This window comes from Ctenopharyngodon idella, chromosome 6 (genome assembly GCF_019924925.1).
Source record: "Ctenopharyngodon idella isolate HZGC_01 chromosome 6, HZGC01, whole genome shotgun sequence".
Classification (NCBI taxonomy): Eukaryota; Metazoa; Chordata; class Actinopteri; order Cypriniformes; family Xenocyprididae; genus Ctenopharyngodon; species Ctenopharyngodon idella.
This window is the reverse complement of record NC_067225.1, coordinates 20,657,738-20,677,967: the sequence shown is the minus strand read 5'-3', so window position 1 is coordinate 20,677,967 and position 20,230 is coordinate 20,657,738. Positions and strand designations below refer to the sequence as shown.

General features: G+C 36.5%; 2 protein-coding genes across 5 annotated transcripts in view; one reads left to right on the top strand and one right to left on the bottom strand.

The window, feature by feature from the left end:
- Positions 1 to 3,630: 3,630 nt before the first annotated feature.
- cyldl (cylindromatosis (turban tumor syndrome), like) lies at positions 3,631 to 10,206 on the bottom strand. Of its 4 annotated transcripts, none has more exons than XM_051896691.1 (15): positions 9,972 to 10,206; positions 9,133 to 9,785; positions 8,746 to 9,030; positions 8,108 to 8,189; positions 7,758 to 7,936; positions 7,478 to 7,628; positions 7,153 to 7,279; positions 6,943 to 7,047; positions 6,721 to 6,812; positions 6,419 to 6,485; positions 5,668 to 5,809; positions 5,319 to 5,427; positions 5,079 to 5,197; positions 4,678 to 4,903; positions 3,631 to 4,587 (listed from the first exon to the last, which is right to left on the bottom strand). In XM_051896691.1, exons 2-15 carry the CDS (start codon positions 9,565 to 9,567, stop codon positions 4,403 to 4,405), a joined length of 2,304 nt encoding a protein of 767 aa, XP_051752651.1. In that variant the 5' UTR covers positions 9,568 to 9,785; positions 9,972 to 10,206; the 3' UTR covers positions 3,631 to 4,402. The 4 variants fall into 4 exon arrangements, with proteins under 4 accessions (XP_051752651.1, XP_051752653.1, XP_051752652.1 ...); XM_051896693.1 differs by having other exon boundaries at positions 5,668 to 5,806; positions 9,972 to 10,198; XM_051896692.1 differs by having other exon boundaries at positions 9,133 to 9,716; positions 9,972 to 10,188.
- The window catches only part of zc3h3 (zinc finger CCCH-type containing 3), a 72,478-nt gene continuing 62,454 nt past the window's right edge, over positions 10,207 to 20,230 (top strand). Inside the window, exons 1-3 of the mRNA XM_051896690.1 lie at positions 10,207 to 10,348; positions 12,419 to 13,946; positions 15,833 to 16,020. Of these exons, the coding sequence (XP_051752650.1) occupies positions 10,303 to 10,348; positions 12,419 to 13,946; positions 15,833 to 16,020 (1,762 nt within the window). The 5' untranslated portion in view covers positions 10,207 to 10,302. The remainder of the gene's footprint in view (positions 10,349 to 12,418; positions 13,947 to 15,832; positions 16,021 to 20,230) is intronic.

Sequence of the window (20,230 nt, the reverse complement as noted above, 5' to 3'; positions counted from 1 at the left end):
CTTTGCACATCAGTATTTGCACATACCAGGTGTGCAGTGTAGAAAGAGTCATGCTCATTAATGATTGCTTTCTCCATATAACCTTTGTTATGCAACCCGTTTCCTTGATTCTAACCTTCGCATTTCAGAGGAGGTTCTGTAGCCTACTGACCACAACAGCCTTGGCAAATAATAAGGGAGAGTTGTTGTGTTCAACATATTGAGAGTTTAATGAGGTTTTCATCCTGGGTTTTGTTTTGAGACCTTGAAACAGGTTATTAAATGAATCACAGTCTTGTATAGCCAGACGTTTGAATTGTGGCATAAAATCTGGTCCTCCTTCCAACCAATTCTGGCCAAGTTTTCAATTTTTAGTTGAAAACAGTGTCACGTAAACATCCCCAGACTCTTTTAGGATTGCCTGAGTGTATTCATGTTCCAGGTCAGATTTTTATACTGTGTTTATTTAAGTAAATTAAGCTTTCGTGCATGGATTGATCGTTTAAAATTGACTAAATTTTCTCTTTTTGAGAGTCACAATCCCCTCTGGGTCCCCTAGAGCCCTAAAGCCATAGATCTCTTGTCTAAACAGAATTAGCCCAAGAAAATCTGCCTTGTTGTCCATGAGATGTGTGATAGAATCAGAAACATCCATATCAGATTTTACTCATAACTAATGCTTTAGTGTCCCAGCAGCCGTGCATATAGGAACCTAACTGACAGTGATATGTGAATGGAATATCTTCTAATGGCCTATAGCACAACCTTTGTGGTTTCCCTGGAGACTTCTTTTTATTAAAGAGTTAGTTCACCCAAAAATGAACATAATGTCATTAATTACTCACCCTCATGCCATTCCACACCCGTAAGACCTTCGTTCATCTTCGGAACGCAAATTAAGATATTTTTGATGAAATCCGATGGCTCAGTGAGGCCTGCATAGCCAGCAATGACACTTCCTCTCTCAAGATCCATAAATGTACTAAAAACATATTTAAATCAGTTCATGTGAGTTCAGTGGTTCAATATTAATATTATAAAGTGACAAGAATATTTTTTGTGCACCAAAAAAAAAACAAAATCACGACTTATATAGTGATGGCCGATTTCAAAACACTGCTTCATGAAGCTTCGGAGCGTTATGAATCTTTTGTGTTGAATCAGCGGTTCGGGGCGCCAAAGTCACGTGACTTCAGCAGTTTGGCGGTTTGACAAGCGATTCGAATCTTGATTTGACACAAAAGATTCATAATGCTCCGAAACTTAATGAAGCAGTGTTTTGAAATCGTCCATCACTATGTAAGTCATTATTTTGTTGGCGCACCAAAAATATTCTCGTCGCTTTATAATATTAATATTGAACCACTGTAGTCACATGAACTGATTTAAATATGTTTTTAGTACATTAATGGATCTTGAGAGAGGAAATGTCATTGCTGGCTATGCAGGCCTCACTGAGCCATCGGATTTCAACAAATTAAGATATATTTGTGTTCCGAAGATGAATGAAGGTCTTACGGGTGTGGAACGGCATGAGGGTGAGTAATAAATGACATTATTTTCATTTTTTGGTGAACAAACCCTTTAAGTAGCATTCAGTAACCTTTTATGGTGTGATAAGCATGTCGCTGAAAAGCATTCGCTCACTTTTTAATTACAATTATTGTTTTTGCTCTTCCATCCCATCACATGCCAATGCTCCTTTCTGACTTTAAAAATATTTAACATCAAGAACCAATGCTCTCCATTATGTATATATATAAAAAAATGTGTGTAAAAGTACTTCTGATTCAAAGAATGTCTAAACATATGCATTTAATACAATGAACTGATGACACAAATGAGAAAATTTTCATATCCTGGCAATATTCTTAACAGTTAATTCTATTTACCAGATCAACCAGATTTGTCAGGTGAAATCATTGACTCCACCCACAGTGCTGAGCTTTGTCTGCATAAGGAGGTCATCACACAGGCAGAGCTTTATTGATTTAGAGTCAAGCATTAGAACATTTCCTGTGCCTGTAAAGCAGTGCTTGCTGATCACAGGTCTGCTCTTCCCTGTGTCTTTGTGAATACAGCATGTGTTGGCTGTGTATTCACACATTCACTTTGTTCTAAATCAATTCAAGAGGGCTCACAATGACAGCATGGATATGAAAGGAAAAAAAGGGAAAGTTTCCATCGAAAGAGACAGTATAAGAAAGAAAAAAGAAGTGCATATAAGAGCATGGTGGGTGCTTTGAGAGGACAGAAGAGGATATAGTTTGAAAGTGACAGTATAATTAGTTATTAGTTGCTTAACTGAAATTAAATTTTTATCTTTTAGATAGAATAGCTGCACACCAATTAAAGTCATAAACTGGCATTCAATTAATAATAAATAATACCTTTTATTTATAGGAGCCTTTCAAGGCACTCAAGGACACCGTATAGCATAAAAGTAAATCAGTAAAATACAAAGCTATGCAAAAACACAGACATACAGATCAAACATATAATCAAACAAATCAAACAATCAAGTCGCTAAAAGCTATTCTAAACAGATACGTTTTAACCTAAGATTTAAAAAGGGAAATAGAATTCAACTGGTGGATGTGCAATTCCTTAAGGGATTCCATAATTTTGACACTGCACAGCTGAAAGCCCCACCGCCAAATGAACTCAACTTGAAATTTGGAACGGTCAAAAATTCTGCAGAAGATGATCTCAAAGAACATGGAATATACAAATCTATAAGATAAAGAGGAGCCAAATTACTGTTCACCTATACTTTATAGGTGAACAGTAACATTTTGTAATGGATACGATAACAAACTGGAAGTTTTGTAGATACGTACAATTGTGTCATCGGCATAAAAATGGAAATTGATATAAGTATGAAAAATGTAACCAAGGGGTAGAATATAAATAATAAATAAAAGCGGACACAACACTGACCCCTGTGGAACACCATGAATAACTGTGACAGTCTCTGATCGAACATTCTTAATCTGGACAAACTGTTTCCTGTCACTTAAATAGAATAAAATGAAAACCAAAGGAGCGCATTGCCAGCAACTCACAACCATTTTAGAACATACCTTAGCAGTTATCGTCCGGTATTAGAGATTTTTTTATGTATCATATCAGATCATTTGTAATTGTGCGACTCATTTCCTGTTTTTACATTTAGATTGCATTTTCTGCTCACTTAAGTACTTCTTTAAAAACGCTAATCATTTATTAACACTGCCAAAATGCACTCTTTAGCAAATAGGCTAATAATAATAATAATAATAATAATATATAGTCTATAAATATATTATAATTTATTGCAAATGTTTACAGTGAAGTCTGTTGCTTAATGCACCTAAATCCAAGTGTATTCTGAATGACAGCACAGATTTATCATAAACCACTTTTACTTTTCCAGTTTTAAAGAAAGATTTCATTGGAAGCCCTGTTGTGATTTTTTTCCTAACCCCTTGCTGTCTAAACAACTACTGCTCCTTCAGTTACAATTTAGGTTGATGTAGTGAAAGACGCAAACAAGCAGGCTCATCCAGGTTTATCCCTGTTTGATAAGGGAAGAAATGTAATGAGCTGAGATCTATTGCTCTCACACAAGCACACACCGAGGGAGAGAGAAAGAAAACACAGAGGATATAATTCCTGTCAAGATATATTTATTTATTGTTTGATCTCTTCCATTGGAATGAAATCATATACAGTAGAGAAACACAGAAAGCATAATGAATGGCTGTCCAATTAAATAAATCAAAATATGTTGACAGATAATTTATGACAGTGTGATTACATACAGTATGGCTCACAATGTTATTCAGTAGCCAGAAAGCTTCATACAGAATGGACCTTCATACAGAAAACCCAATAACAATTGAAAATTAAGATCAGTAAGTCATCGATGTTTAATGGAAAATAAATCTTTATCTTGTCAGTATTAAATTTAAACAAAAAATATCTTGTTCTATTAACAAGAATTAGGCAGCAATCTACACTAGGTCTCACAGTTCAGAAATACACATTTGAAAATAAAATATAAAAACTCTTTCCATTTTGGTAAGATTTTAAAGAGTCGGAAATTATTTTATTATTATTTCATATATACATACAAGGCACTTTGAGAATTGGAGTAATTTTTTTTCAAGTCTAAATCACTTAAAGGATATCAGCTGCATCACCCTCATCCAGCGTGTTTAAAGAGTATGTACCGCCCACCCAGGCAATGCCATATGGGAAACTAATTCAACAGAAAGTGGAAATATTTGACTCATAAATGCTCAAATATGGAGCAGAAGCATATTGTTTTATGATTCCCTTGAATAGAACATATTATTATTAGAATCCAATACTAAGCAGGTGTAGTAATAGGTAATAAGATTGCACATTCTCATTTACTGATATGTACATGTTGATTTAATCATCGATACAGAGACATGCTCTTGCTCTGATAAAGGTACATGTAGCCGTCACAGAAGAGTCGCTTCGCCACACCTTCCATCTCTCGAGGAACTTGATTAGCCAGCTGAGCCAGAGACATATGTAGGTACTGGCCAACCTCTGGGCATGCACGCACTTCTGGGATATTATAGCCATTGCTTTCACCTACAAACAGGTAAGTGTATGATCTAACGTGCAAACTCACCAAAAGCATTGAACTCAAACCAAGCACACATTCCACACACATTCACTTACCAACACGGTCAGCCATACTATCAAAGAAGATCCAGTCAGTATCCTGAGGTCCGTATTTGACGAATGAGACATAGTGGCTGGTCTCTATGCACAGCACAGCAAAGAGCTCTAATTTCTCCCGTGGAGGAGTGCGTGGATCAGACCCTGAACTCTGTGAGTAAGAGAAGCCCTGAGGAAGATGCAGGCTTCTGGTTATGTGGCCTCGACGCTGCTGGTGAGAGTGAACCTACACAAACAAATCAATTCCAAGATAGTTTATGTTGCATTAAAATGAAGGAAAATTATTTATTTTGAAATGTACAGTTCAGGGGGAATGATAAAATGTGTTTTTAACTATACTTTTTTTACCATTATATATTGTAAAGAATATTCAGATAAATGCAGAATGTTTAACACCCTACCTGAGTGGAACATTTCAAACAGAAATATTTGAATCCTGTATCACTAAACAATGCATCTCTGAAGCACTCAGCACACTCTTCATTTGCTAGCCGACCACACAAAACACACTGCTGAGGACCTAATGAACAATTGTACATAAACACACACCTCAGGACCATGGACCACATAGAAACCAGGAAATACATTACTAGGAAAGCCCAGAGATATTAATATTTGTATAAACGTTTAAGACAAGTTACCTTCAGCGAGAAGACCTGTGATGTCCAATTCTGTAGAAGGAATGATTTTTGGAAACATTTTGAAACTCTTTCCTGAGCGAGGCATAGTAAGAATCAGACAGGCAGGCACCTGGAGGAATATGTAACAGTTTGATCATACAATAAATTATACATATAGATTGTGGATCCACTTCAATTAGATATCAAGAAAAACACATACAAGTTGTATATCCATTTGGGTCACACCAGAAATATTTATGCAGAGAGAAACAGTACCATCTGCAGGTCAAGCATGTAATGTCCTACCAAAATAGGACAAAGAAAAGAACTGAAAGCAGAAACACAAAACATGCAAAGAGAAGAATGATACCTCTGCTAGTTTCAGACTGTTGCTGAAAAACGAATGTTCCAGTAGCTGTTGAACTGTCGGCAGGACCAAATGGTGGTTGTAATCCATAAAGATTTGGTAGTAGTAACAACTTTGCTCTTTATGTCTACTTCCTGATAGGCTGCTGAAGTCAGATAAAGTGATACAAATATATTAATACATAAACTCAAAAAAACTTTTATAAACTAGAAGGGATTCAAGGAGCCAAGACATATTTTGCAGAAGTAATCTCTGAAAATTTGTAGGAATCAAGAAACTTTTTATACGCATACTAAAATATTAGTTGTTTCCAATGGGTAGTTAAAGGCTACACATTAGGAACATAGATTCAGTGTAATAATATATTGATACTTAAGGGCCTATTTACACTTGGTCACTTCATGCGTTTTTACTGAGCAGATAGCTTAAATCTGTTCCATTTACATTTGGCCACATAAATGCTTTTCAGAGGGCATTTACACCTGGTCTTTTCACAATCAGATAGCTGTTTGATCAGAGAAAACGCATTAATTGACCAGGTGTAAATAGGCCGTTATATATTACAAAAAACTTTTTTTTGTTTAGTGTTGTTGTTTATAATGTAAATATATAATAGTTGGGATTAATTATTTTGCACTACCTCAAAAAGTAATAGGAATAATCAATGAAATCACGAAAGAAGCAGAAAGCTAAATTCCTTATGGTTCCCATCCCTACTGAAAAATATGTTAAAATCAATGAAAAAGTGCCCTACCAGAGTTTAAGCGGTGGATCTAGAGAGAGAATCTCTTGCATGATGAGAGAAAGGAACTCTTCGGGATCTGCACACATCAAGAAAAACACCATGTTTAGTCCAATTCCATAAAACAGCCAAGAGATCTTTTATAGATAATGAGATATAAATAATTTGTGGCAACAGCTGTGTAATATTTTGGATCTGCGTTTTGATGACTTGCAGAGAAATGTACAGTTGGACATTTTCCTTCAATATTCTGTTTGAAATCTGACATAGTTAACAACGCTGAATATGGCTATGACATCAAGAAGATAGCGTACCCTTCTCATCTGTGGTGTAAGTGGGGCAGCGTTCCTGATTTTGTAATTGCTTCCGAAGATTCATCACACTGCGCTCTGATACAAAACCTTGTCTGTAAATATGAGAAAAAAAAATGTTGTTATTCGAGCTCTCCTGTATGTATATATGTGCTGTAAAGGTGATTGAAACTTCATTCAATTTTCAATTTTAGAAAAAAAATCAATACAAAGCTGAAAGCTCACTTGCGGAGAGGATTGACAATGCTTTTTAGTAGAATGCTTTGAATGGTTTGATGTTGCGTGGACTTAAAAAGCAGAGAATCCAGAACTGATGAACAGGAAAACACACTGGATAAAAAAAAAAAAAAAAAAAAAATGTTGGGAAATGATTATTCAACTGTTGGGAAATGCAAACTGATATATTTAAAGTGTGGGTCTATGAGAAGCTCTAACCTGAACAGGGCAGAGTCCATATAACAGGAGTTGCAGTGACCCTGAATGCCCTTCATCTGACCAATCAATAACTTTGACACATCTTCTGTTCTAATAGGTGGTACATTCTCGTCTTCCACAGATGCATCTGTTACAGAGAATAATGAGGCACAAAAGTAAAGTTCCACAAGTTGCACTACAGCAGGTGGTGACATACATTGTGGCCATAATCTACCAGTGCAGTCCTTGAGAAAGTTTCACTATCTACTGCTAAACACCTGACACACCCTCTTTAGGTATGTTGTAATTTCAAAAAATCTATAGGCGAGGACAAACAAGGTCTTACCAGAGTGTCCATTCAACACCTTCTTCTTTGCAGCATAGAAACGATCATCAGGCCGACAACATGACAGTTTCACAAATAAACCACTTTGAGGAGGACATTTAAAGTACTGTTTTCCTTTATATGTTCCATCACTTACTCCAGTGCCTTCCTCCTAAGAACAAATACATATATTACAGTTTTGTTTTTTTAAAGAATTTAACAATTGGCTGGCTATTTCAGAACTACAGGAATTCCTGAAAGATGACAACAGTTGAACTGTTACAGTATATAGAGAATATACCACTTCCAGCAAAGCACTCTTCTCAGGATAATCAGGTAAATATCCAATCCAGCGTACAATTCCATAAACTAGATTTTCCCTCACAGTTAACTGCACTAGGGAGTCAACAGAAATTTCTTCAGAATCAGTAACAACCCCCATATCAGGGCTCTGAGAAGTGTCCATTTTTTCAGTTTCATCTGGTCATAAAAAACAAAAACAAAAAACATTTTATGAAACTAACTCCATTTTATTGAAAGAATAGAAATTATTGTTCATGTAAATGTCCATTCCCAAATACTTATACCCTGATTGTACAATGTGTTCTTCTGTGTTATATGAACACATGTGGTGGCACATGCATATGTTACCTTTATTTAACAGCTCCTCTTTAATTACACAATCCAGTGGGACTTTCATCTCTCCTCCTTGCTTCCCCTCTTCATCCTTATCCTGAGAAGAGGAATGTTTTAGGAAATCATTCAGACCTTTTACTATAACACTGTACTAAAACTCATCTTTGTGTGACAGGTGAATGTCATGTGTACATACTGATTTGTTTTTCTTATACATACTTTATTCTCTAATAAATCATCTAATATCCAGTGTTTGATGCAGATCTGTAATATTCTTTTAATTTAAATTTAGTTGACCTGTAACGTTACTGCTCTTTTTAATGCTGCTGTTACATATCAAAATGTCCCTCATGGGATTATTAAAGTACGTATATCTAAGTCTAAGTTTTAGATTTATCTTCAGCTCTAAGGAAAGTGTTAAAAGAAATTGTTAGGGGTTGTTCACACAGAATTTTCCATTCCAAAGTGCTACTTTTCCATTGTTTTTCTATGTAAACACGCTAGACGGACGTGCAAAACCATTTTCAAAGCAAAAACGCGCTCTGTGTGAGCGAGCCCTTACAGGAATATTTATAGAATATAAATAGAATTTCTGTCTTTATTTAATCACCCTCATGTTGTTTGGATTGCTCTAATGAAAGGTCAGTACTCACAGTTGATATGAGAACCATTTTACCATCTGGGCTGTCCTCTATAGCCATAACCATGCCATGGTGAGCATTTTTGTCACCAAAAAAAGTTACTCTGTCTCCAACATTGAGAGGCTCAGTAGATGTCATGGACGGGGAAGACTGAGTTGGTAGTGGTGGTGCTGAAGGTTTATGATCCACTGGTTTGATTCTTGTAAAAGGGGCAAAAATGCCTGAGTTTGCAGGACATGTGAAGTAAGTTTTGTGGTTTAAGGAACCATCATTTTGGCCTTTTCCTTTATGTTCACCCTAAGAACAGATAAGAATACAGGACTTGCATAAAACTCAACCTCTATTCTCTCTTCTACAGTACTACAGACACATTCTCACTCACACACACAGGTTACTCACCTGCAGTTCCACCCCAAAGACAACTCCTGTTATAGGATCAGAGATGTACGTCGTGATACTGCCAATATATCGAATCACACCTTTGAGCCATTTCCCTTTATAGTCCACATAAACCTGACAGCCTTTGGACAAATTTGAAGCATCCTCTAAAGCCTTATGATCTTTCAGTGCCAACAATCGGTCTTCATTTGATTCAAGAGCTAGCAGTAATTGTGCTGATCTGCACGTCAGTGGCTTCAGAAGAACTTTATCGAGAAGTGTATCTGAAAATAAGCCTATACGAACAACAGGTAAAATGTCTGTGTCGTTCCTCTTTTGCCTTGCCTCAAATCGTTGTTTATCTATATAGCATATTTCACCAGCCTCTATGTACCCATGTGGTGAAGGTGGTTTTGCAGTTATGATGAAGTATATCTTGTTTTCAGCTGAAGCCATTACTTGAAAATGTCACTTGGAAAACTGAAGTATGTCAGGCTTTCGGGTTGACACCAGTGTTTCCAGTGTGGGCATGGGCCTGTAGCACTGGAGTCTTCAGTTAATTGCTCACTTCCTCTGAGCAATGCATATTTCTCATTCAAATACTTCTAAATTAACAAAACAACATAATTTCAAACAACTGCGCCGGTAGATAAGAAGAGCTGTGTAGACACCCTCTGTAAAACAGTCAATAGTTTGTGATAGTAACTTGTTAATAGTTTATTGATATATTGACATGGCAGAATATATGGCGAATGCAACTAAGTTTTTAAACAAGTTAACTAATCTAAAGTGACATCATTAAAATAATAATTCCCAATAAAATTGCGCAAACATTTGAGCTGATTATGCTCATTACTTACCGATATCAGTATGTACTTTCGATTTCTGTATCCAAAAACCAAACACGTTAGAAACTGTCAATCTTCTTTCAAATAAGAAATACACACAAAAAAAGGGTTACTAGAATAAAGATAGTGTGATTGTCAGAGGAATATACTGCTGCTCTAAATAATACTACTCTCCAGACATATCGTCAGTCTACAAAGTTTCGTACAACCAGGCGTAGTTCATTTTAGTCAAAACCAAAACTATAGAATCATCTGTTGAGAGGGGTGTTGTGATTGGATGCTGGTTGTTTACGTAATCACAGGCGTCGTCGCGGTTTTATGACAGCCGTGTTTTGGTGTGAAGATGGCTGAACGTGAAGCACTAAAGAGAGAAATAGAGGAGCTGCAAAGTAAGTGTGAATATTTTATTTATATATCGATCTTCTAACGTAATCCAAATGTGGTTTCATCATTTCCCCAAACCCTACGTTCGTTATTAGCCACATTTAAAGAAGCGTCCAGAAACAGTGTGGCTGACCTAACGGTTATTCACTAAAGCTAGTACTGTGTAACACCTTTTGAGATGATTATGTTTTTTTTTTTTTTTTTGATATGTTAATTCGCTGTTGGTAGTTATTTGCTGCTTGTTGTTGTAGAACAGGTTCAGAAATTGTCCAGGCCAGTGACAGAAATGCCCTTTTCTTTTCTTTTTAAATGGAGAATGTCTCTCTTCGTTTATGTTATTAACATTTGGTATGTTTAATAATATTCTATTCTATATAACATTCTCTTCAGACTGCCGTCACATGTATTTGCTTTCTTGATGGCTGTTAAATATGTAGCTAATATAAAATGCATTTGATGAAAAATACAATATGGTTAAAAACGATGATCTCTAAAATCTGTAAACTTTGAAACCACAATTACATCAAAATTTCTTGCAACATTGTAAGGTATAGGCCTTTATAAACACATAACAATACAATCAATACAATATATTCTAGCAAAGTGTTTGTTTTATCATTTATGCATATATTCCATAATTTTGGTTTTATGATTACATGGGCTACACTTTGCATTTGACTTTATAGTTATCGACTATATTATTTTACTTAGCTGAAATTCAAGTTTTTGACATATTATTATTATTATTATTATTATTATTATTATTATTTTTTTTTTTTTATTTATTTTTTTTTAAATGCCGTTGACAATGGAAAAATAACAACTGAAAAATCATTCCCTCACTGATTCTTGAGATAAGGGTCAAGACATGTTTTAGATGTTAGTTTTTAGTATTTAATAGGCTAATACATATTATTACAAATTTATATATTTGTAGACAAAGGTCTAATGAATAAATGTACATTTATTCACTTCATATCTTAATTTGTGTCAACTCCCTCAGGCGCATTAAAAAGCATGCTATTTTAATTTCATCCATCCAACAGTGTAAAGTCTTCAATTATGGTGTTCAGTAAAGGAGCTAAGTGATAAAATACATTTTTCCCCCCTGGGTTAGGGTTATTATGACCAATCCAGTTTTTAAATTCCCTAATTCTCTACACTCCTTTTTAATATTAAACATATGTTCTTAGGTAAATCAGACATAATATCATGTAGTTCAGTTTCATTGTAGTTCAGGTTTTAACTTTTAATATTTTAACACAATAAGTTGAAAAAAATATATATAAATATTTCTTTCAAAAGGTTGACAAAGGATCTGTAGCCTGTCTTTAAACCGCATCAAAATTTTATTTGTGCCTGACCTGCATGACTTAAGCAGTGGGCAACTGACATGTTCGCTCTCTATGAAGTCCATTACATCAGGGTTTGCTATTGCTATGGTCTCATGTGAGTGACAGGTTGTTAAAAAAAAAAAAAAAAAAAAAAAAAAAAAAGATTATTAAGAACTGTAATATTCTATTAAAAAAAAATCATCAATTTTGATTTTACGGTGACACTAGATGTTATTTATGTAAGGACACAACTTTGATAGGCATTTTTTTGTATAGAAAATATAATTCAAGATTTAGGCATTCTTTTTTATTGTTTCATATATTACAGATCTCTGTCTTTCAGTTTACATGTATATTTTTGAATTTGTTGCATTTTTAATCACTTGTTTGGCAGTTTTACATTATGATCTCATGCTGAGGACAGGTTAAATCACATCTATTTTTTAAGTATAGAGCATGTATCTAAAATAATACTAAAGAAATTATTTAAAAATAAAAGCAGTGAATGTTCTGAGTATACAGATTTCCTTTAGATGTAACTTTTTATTTTTTGAATTACTTCAATTTTAACATAAAGAGGGCTTTTGTGTGTTGGACATGTTTAGTCCCTTATCTCAAGAATCAGATCTTGCATTGATTGAAGTTTATCAAACTCCTTTTTTATCTAGTCAGTTGAGCTTGAGTTTAGTCTCATGACTTTGAATGCTGTCTAATTTCACACACTACTTCTTTACTTTGCAGACCTCATTAATGACTACAAAAGTACTCACGGTGACATTCCCTCAAGCTCTGCCCAGTGGGGTCATGCCAGACACGGTTCAAGGAGGGGCCAAAGTCGGGGTCATGCCTCACACTACACACAGTCATATTCATCACTGCCACAGCCGTATGTGCCTCATTCTTCTGGCAGCTGGAGGAAAACATACTCCCTTAACAACAAGACCAACAGGGCCGTTGAGAGTCATGTGTCTCACTCAGTTATGGACCACCTGAACCAGCCTCCTCACCACAATACTATATCTGGAGCCACTGCTACTGAGGATAATGTCAGACTTGTTGGGAATAATAGTGTTTTATTTAAAAAGTTGACAGCTGAGCAAACCAAGGGTAAATCTGCAACATATTCGCTCAGTGTCCAAAGTGAGACTTCAAAGAAGAGGAAAAGTGAAGCCAGTGGAAAAAGAACTGTGCTTATATCTGCAACAGGAAAAACCGATCATGGCTGTTCATCTACCAATGAACAAACTGACTCTACTTCATCATCAGAGCCTGAAAGGAAGATAAAACCCACTTTGAAATCATCCTCAGCTGTGAACAATCCCTCTATCCCTTCAACTGTCAAACATCCAGTTCAACTTCAAGTCAAACCACACCTCCCCACTGCTGCCTTATCCAATAGGACTGTCGTAATGCCATCAGGCAATAAAGATTCTTCTATAGCTTCTTCTGCTTCTAACCTTCAGTCTCAGGCTTCCTTGAGTCCCACAAAGCTCCTTCAGTCTCAGGCTTCCTTGAGTCCCACAAAGCTCCTTCAGTCTCAGGCTTCCTTGAGTCCCACAAAGCTCCAACTTAAGCTAGACTCAACTCAGACACGTATAGCCTTGCCATGCCATAAGAGATCTCTGTTTACTTGGGTGAAAAACCAAGAGATGGTAAACACAAAAAGCTCACCTAAGCCAGTGACTTCTCTCTCCCCAGCCTCTGGTTCCTCTCCTGGGACAGCCACTGTCAGAAGAGTCTCCGGCTCCAATAAGAGGGTGTCTCGAAAGCCTAATCTTTCCCTTGGAACTCCTAAGACCTCAAAGTACACCTGGGTGTCTTCATCTTGCTCCTTATCAACAGCTGGGAAAGCAAACACTTCAACGAAAATGCTACGCAAGCCTCTTTCTCCCAAATCTCTTAAAGCCCCTGTAAGAACCTCTCAAGGTGGACCAGAGGGACCCAAGAAAGAAAAGAGATACGCCACAACCTCAACAACTTCATCCAAAAAATCTAGAGCTGGGGGTGCATCTACATCCCTTGCTGGACATGCTAGCCGCTATCGCTGGAAGGCGGCTGGACAAAATGCAACGGCAAATACATTTAGCTCAACTTCTAGGACTACCCATAAGGGCACAGTGTATCGATGGACAGCTAATAAGAATGGTCAAAAGGGGGAAAAGGCAGTGTCCTTAAGCCCAGCCCGCATTAACCCTACTACCACTCCACTGTCCGCTGGTGCCTTCAAGCTCAGGAGCCGAACCAAGATCATCAGAAAATCTGTTATCAAGTAAGGTTCTGCTTTGTTAAGGCCAATTCACACTGCATCAACAGACGCTGACCTGCAGCAATATACACTTAGCGCCATTTTTAGTAACAGCTTGCACCACCGCGACCCTCTTTTGGCGTTAAAACTACTGTCAGGATTTACTAAAGACATGCAGTGAAAAATTAAAATTAGCGCTGAAAAGGCATGGACAGTTATTTTTGCGGCTAACCTTATTGCATATGCATTTGTAGGAGTCTCCCTTTCAGACGCAACACTTATGGGAGGATTTAAATGAATCATGCAAAGTGATTTACTAAGGTTTGCGCTAGTCAATTTACTGGTATTTGCGCAATTATTTAAAGCGCCAAAAAACCACTCCCATTGGCGCTTACTTGGAATTGTCCTCTCACGCTAATTTGCCTTGTTTAGTAAATCTGGCACTTAGTCGGGTTTTGTCGGATGAGTGTGCTACAGCTATCGGTGTCTGTTGCCATTGGTCGGTGCTTGTTTTTGTTGTTTGTTGGGTCATGAAATGTCTGAGGGGGCGTTTACACGACATCGTTTTTAACTAAACAACGTTTTTAACGACAACGGCCTTTTGGGGCTCTGAAAATGCAAACTTTTGAAAATGGGTTTTAAAGTGCAAGTTTTTGAAAAAAACTATACCTTTATTGTGTCCTTGTAATCTACAAAAATGCAAATTTGTGAAAACGATGATGTTATGCGCAGGCATATTACATGCTCTAGCTGTGTCTCATTTCGGAGGCTGCGTCCTCCGGAGATCACATTTGAAGTCTGCATACATCAAAGATGTCTTATTTAAGAAAAGTAACCATAATTAATTGACTGTTATTCTTCGTGAGGTGTAAAATACTTTAATTTCTTTCTTACTTTGCAATCTAATGGTTACTTTTCTTAAATAAGACTGCCTCTATGACGTATGCAGCCTTTAAATGCACACTCCAGAGGACGCAGCCTTTGAAATGAGACACAGCTTCTGTCTATAGGAGCGTAGTGTTTCTTTACAAAGAGACATCGCCTACTGGCCAGGCATGCATAATATAGCGTTTTTAGTCCTTTTCGCAGATCCATGTGAACGGGGTTCATTTTGACTTTGTTGTCATCTGTATGCACAAAAACGCAAAGGACAAACTTTTCCATTTTTAGTACATCATTGTCGCATAAATGTACCCTGAGAAATGACATACTATAATCTGGTCATTGTCCGCATTGGTCAGTGTCTGTCGGTGCAGTGTGAATTGGCCTTTAAGATCATAATGGAATGTTCCATAATCTGTGAAGTTGGGATGAATAATTTTAGAGATGCACCAATATTACTACTAAAAACAGATGTTATGGACAATATATAAATGCCTAATATTAAAATTTTATACTATTTTGACTAAATAAACTAAAAATAAAACACTAAAAAACTAAAATCAGTTGTTCTAAATGCTACAGATACATTTAGACATCACAACATTGCAATGTACAGTATGAATGGATTTTTTAAAAAGTTTAATAAAACTTTATTTACTTCATAAAATTTAAAAACCTTAAATATAAAATAAAAATACAAATAAATTAAAAAATTCTAGAAATATTTCATAGGCTGTGCTTTGTGAGTACAGTCTCTGTAATTTGATTTTTAAAAATACTAAACAGAGAAACATTTTGCAACATCTTTCATCAAAAAGTGCGGAAACCCTGTGTATTATATGACCCCTTTAAAGTGTAAAATAATTATTAGTTGCATTTAAATGTCCTCTAGATGGCAGCAAATAGTGTTTTAAATTTCTTTTGCACTTTAATTGAACAAACTAAGCATACTCTTAAATTGTATTGACTTCTGTAATATTAAAAAAATCATTTTTTACAGCATTTAATGCTTGTTTGTCTATATGCAGTCCCTCCTTAGGCAGCCCCACTGTGCAGACTATAAGAAGCCAGTATTCTTTGCGGAGGAGGACACACACTCCGGTGAAGACTCCAACCAATGCCAGGCGAGCACAGCCCAAAGTGCTGGTTTCATTTGGCAGACACAAGCTCCGCCGCCTCTCTGTTACCGCCACCTCATTAGGGACTTCAAGATCAGGTCAGTTACTATGACTGCACATTCACAAAATGCTTTGCAACTCTCAAAACACACTGCAACTTTACCTCTGCCTTTTTTAAACGAACAGATTGTTTTTACCCCCTCTGTGACTAATTGGCTTAATTAGTAATTAACGAAAACAATCTCTGGAAAATTAATTATCGCTGCTTTGTTTGTATTCCTCTGAGAGGGGTTGAGATGGGCTTTATGTTCCCATGGAAACACAAACCTGCTGCATAGATGAACTATACACTGGGTACTGTTGTCTTAATGTAGATGAGATCATGGAAATCTTTGCTACTTCCTGTCAATCTCAGAAACTTGCCTGTATTGTCTAGATCAGTGGTACACAGACTGCACTCATTTCGCAGCCTGACCCTTGTTGTTTTTTCCACGTTTTATTTCTAATTTGTCATTTTAGTTTGTTTAATATATCCTTATGGATATACCAGGTGTTTGTTTACTCTTTTATTATTCTTTATAATTCTTACTACTTATGCATTTCTAACATTGGAATACACTACTCAACTTTTTCCCAGATTTTGCCCTGATTTGTAGTCTGGACGCGTTGCCGAAAGTCAGAGCCAGTCTGCAGATTTTGTGCAGATTTTGCAGAAAATTACATAGTATGATGATATCTACAATAATTCTGTTCAGTCAGAGGTTATCAAACATGTATGATATTTTGAGCCGATTTTGTACCACATTGATTTCGTCGCACGTTTCCCCGTGTGTTTGAATAAAAAAAGTCTGGTAGTGTGTGATCCTCAGTTGTTTAGGGTATAATGCCCATTTTTCTCTGTAACAATTAAAGTCAGGAAGTGTATGATGCCTGAAGTTATCAAAATCGGTTCAGATTTTAAAATTTGTGAAGCACATTAGAGTGAGCATTGGTGGTAACTAGGTAGTACTTAAATAAGATAAATGTTCTGATTTGATCAGAGGTGGGAATGGGCTTTGTGAGCTACTATTTTATCAATTATTACTAGACTTGCATTGAATATTGTGCATTATTGCTGCAAAATTCACAACTTCTCTACTGTAGATAGCTTTTTAACTGCAAATTTCTGGCTTTTAACAGACTTTAAAACTGTTTAACACATGTGACCATATAATACCAGATATTTCTTGTGTCTCCTAAATGTGGAAGATCATGAATTAAGTCTATTGTCTGACTGTACACCTCCAACAGAGGGCAGCATGCTCTCAGCAGCCTGATTGGTTTAAGAGGGAGTAGGTTTGGGTGTGATGGCCCGGATCCATTGGGGATAGGAGGAGTTAATTAATTGCCCAATCGGGCCGTGATGGTGTACATGTGCCGATAGCGGGTAATTTGCAGCAGTGGCCCGCCGAATACGGCTACACTATCAAACCCTGCCAGCGCTCTCACTCAGTAGATAAAAAGGAGCTAATGCGTAATTATCCCTTTGCAAATTGGATTGTTTTAACGAACTGGAGAATATAAGCCCAACCTGATGGAAAGCAATCACTGTTTTTACAGCCAACTCCACCCCCTCCACCCCATGCCTATGAAGGCAAGCCGACAATCTCACTGTAATCGCTTACGGTCTGTTTCTGTGCACATTAGAGTGTCAGTATTACCATAGAAATGCCTTCCTTTCCCATACCTGTAAATTTGCCTGTCTCTCTCTGATATTATTGCCACCAAGGTCTTGAAATAAGAAGTTTTGTCTTGTTTCAGCCAGGTGATGCCTCTTTGGGTTGGATGTGAAGAGAGAGGGGGCAGGCGGGAAAGACAGGGCGGGTGATGGAGGGGTTAGCCAGAGGGACTCTGTGCAGGAGATAAGAGTGGCTAATAAAGAGCAAATTGAATTACTAATGAGGAGAAAGAGGGCAGCCGCGTTAAAAACCGCCACTAACTGTCTCTCCTCACTGCCATGGCTACTGCCGCGTGACATCTCTTAATTCCTTCTCTGATGAGTGCCCACCACATGTCTCTCTTTCTCTCTCTCTCTCTCCCTCCCTCCCTCCCTCCCTATCTGTTTACCGAGGCTGGTTGGTTATCTGTTGGGGGATTTAAAGGGGCATAAACCTAAGTGAGCAGTTAGGAGCGTAATGAATTGCGGGCAGGGGAGAAGCGCCTCGATAATCCCATAAAATAGATAAATGACAGAACACAATAGTGAGGAGATGAGAGGAAGCGAGAAAAGGTGAAGAGAGGAAATGAAGCTGCCTGAAGGGTCTTAACAGAATTTTGGCTTAGGACTCTTGAGTGTTCATACACAAATAAAGGCAACTTAGTGTGCACTGATTGGTCTTCACTCCCTACAGAACAGCTTCATATATTTGTGGATACATTTACACCCTTACAAGGTCTTCCCATTGTTTGCTGTGGCTACATACTGGGCTATTCTGTTTTTTAGCTTTTACAATCACAAACAGCAGTTTAACGATCTTTTTCCTTTCTCGTCCTATATAATATATATATATATATATATAGATAGATATATACACAAACATGGGATGGACATTATGATTGTTTTTTTGCAGTACTTTTCTGTGACATTAAAAATGTTGACGCATACATGAAGTTTATATTTTATTTAAATAAGCACAAGAGATAAATCAATCACTGATGTTTGGATATTTTATATATTTTTTTCCCCCACAAAATTATAAGGCAGCACAACTGATTTCAACATTATTAATAATAATAATAATAATAATAATAATAAATATCTCATATTAGAAAATCAACATATTAATGTGACGATAGATACATAGATAAATAATGGTTATTTTTAAATTGTCATGATAAAATAATAAAACGACAAGCAACAGACTGAAAAAATCCAGAATCCTGGTTTTAGTATTTATTTTCTTATTAAGGTAATTATTAATAAATCAAAAGTGCTGCCCAAAGGACAATTTATAATATTAACAAACATTTCATTCTCAATTAAAAAGCTTATAATAATAATAATAATAATAATAATAATAATAATAATAATAATAATAATAAAAAAACTGTAACGATCCATTTTTTTCTTGTAGACTTTATAGGAATAAGCTATATATATATATATATATATATATATATATATATATATATATATATATATATATATAAAGCAATGCTTTATGGGTAATTTGGTATACATATCTGACTGTGGCTTCAGATCTCCCCTCATGTGTGTTTGTGTAGGCAGTGTCTCCATGTGTTAAAGCAATTAACTTCAGGGAGAGTTGCTGTGGCTTTATTTGGTATGATGTATGCACACCTCCACCCTACCCCCTTCTGTTCCACACACACAAATACACACTGTTCAGGTCAAAGTTTTAACATTATCTCTGCAAATGATTGGTATTTTAATGTGTAAATCAGAGGGCAGTGTGTATCTTTTTCAGGTGGCAAACTCACGTATACAGCACATGCACATGCTGACCTGCTTGAGCATCGATATGGAAGGTTTACGATTAAGTTGGACTCACATAAAGTTGGACACATCACTCTTCTTGTAAATGCACACTCGCATAGTCATGTTACCGCAATTCCACAAACACGCCCATATACACACCTTAGCCCTGACCACCTCCATAGGGGTCCTGTTACTGTACAATATTTGCACCTTTTTATTTACCCATAAATCACTTGTCCGGTCTATCACAGCCCTGATCTCACTGTCATTTTACACTCGTTCTGATGGTGCCGTCCCTCACCAGCTCACGTAAAGTTTACACACATGCAGACGGTGGCCACACACGCAAATGTCAACAGCGCCTAAATATAGGCTCGTAACCTTAATCTTTTATGTTTTACCAAGTTTTTTTTTTTTTTTGTATAAAAGAGCAATGCAGGATTTATGATCTGTGATCATATGCATCACGTCTTTACAATTTGGAGGAGGTGTGCAGATGTATCTTAATCTGTTCATAGCTGCAGCCTCATTCACAGGGTCCCTACACAGTGTTCATTCCTCCCTATACAACAAGCAAAGGATATCTATAGAAGTTAAGGTTATTCGATTAAAATTTGTTTGGTAGTGTCATAAGCATGTATTATGTTCGTATGAAGTCTTTACTTCTTTACACTGCATATGTACTGCATATGTATGAAGTGCAGTGTAAAGAAGGTTTTATGAAAGGTTTGTGTTTACCCTATCTCATCTATTTTTTTTCCCCCGATTTTTATTCTCATGCATTGCATTTCTGTCACTTTATATAGGCAGTATCATTTCCATAGATTAAC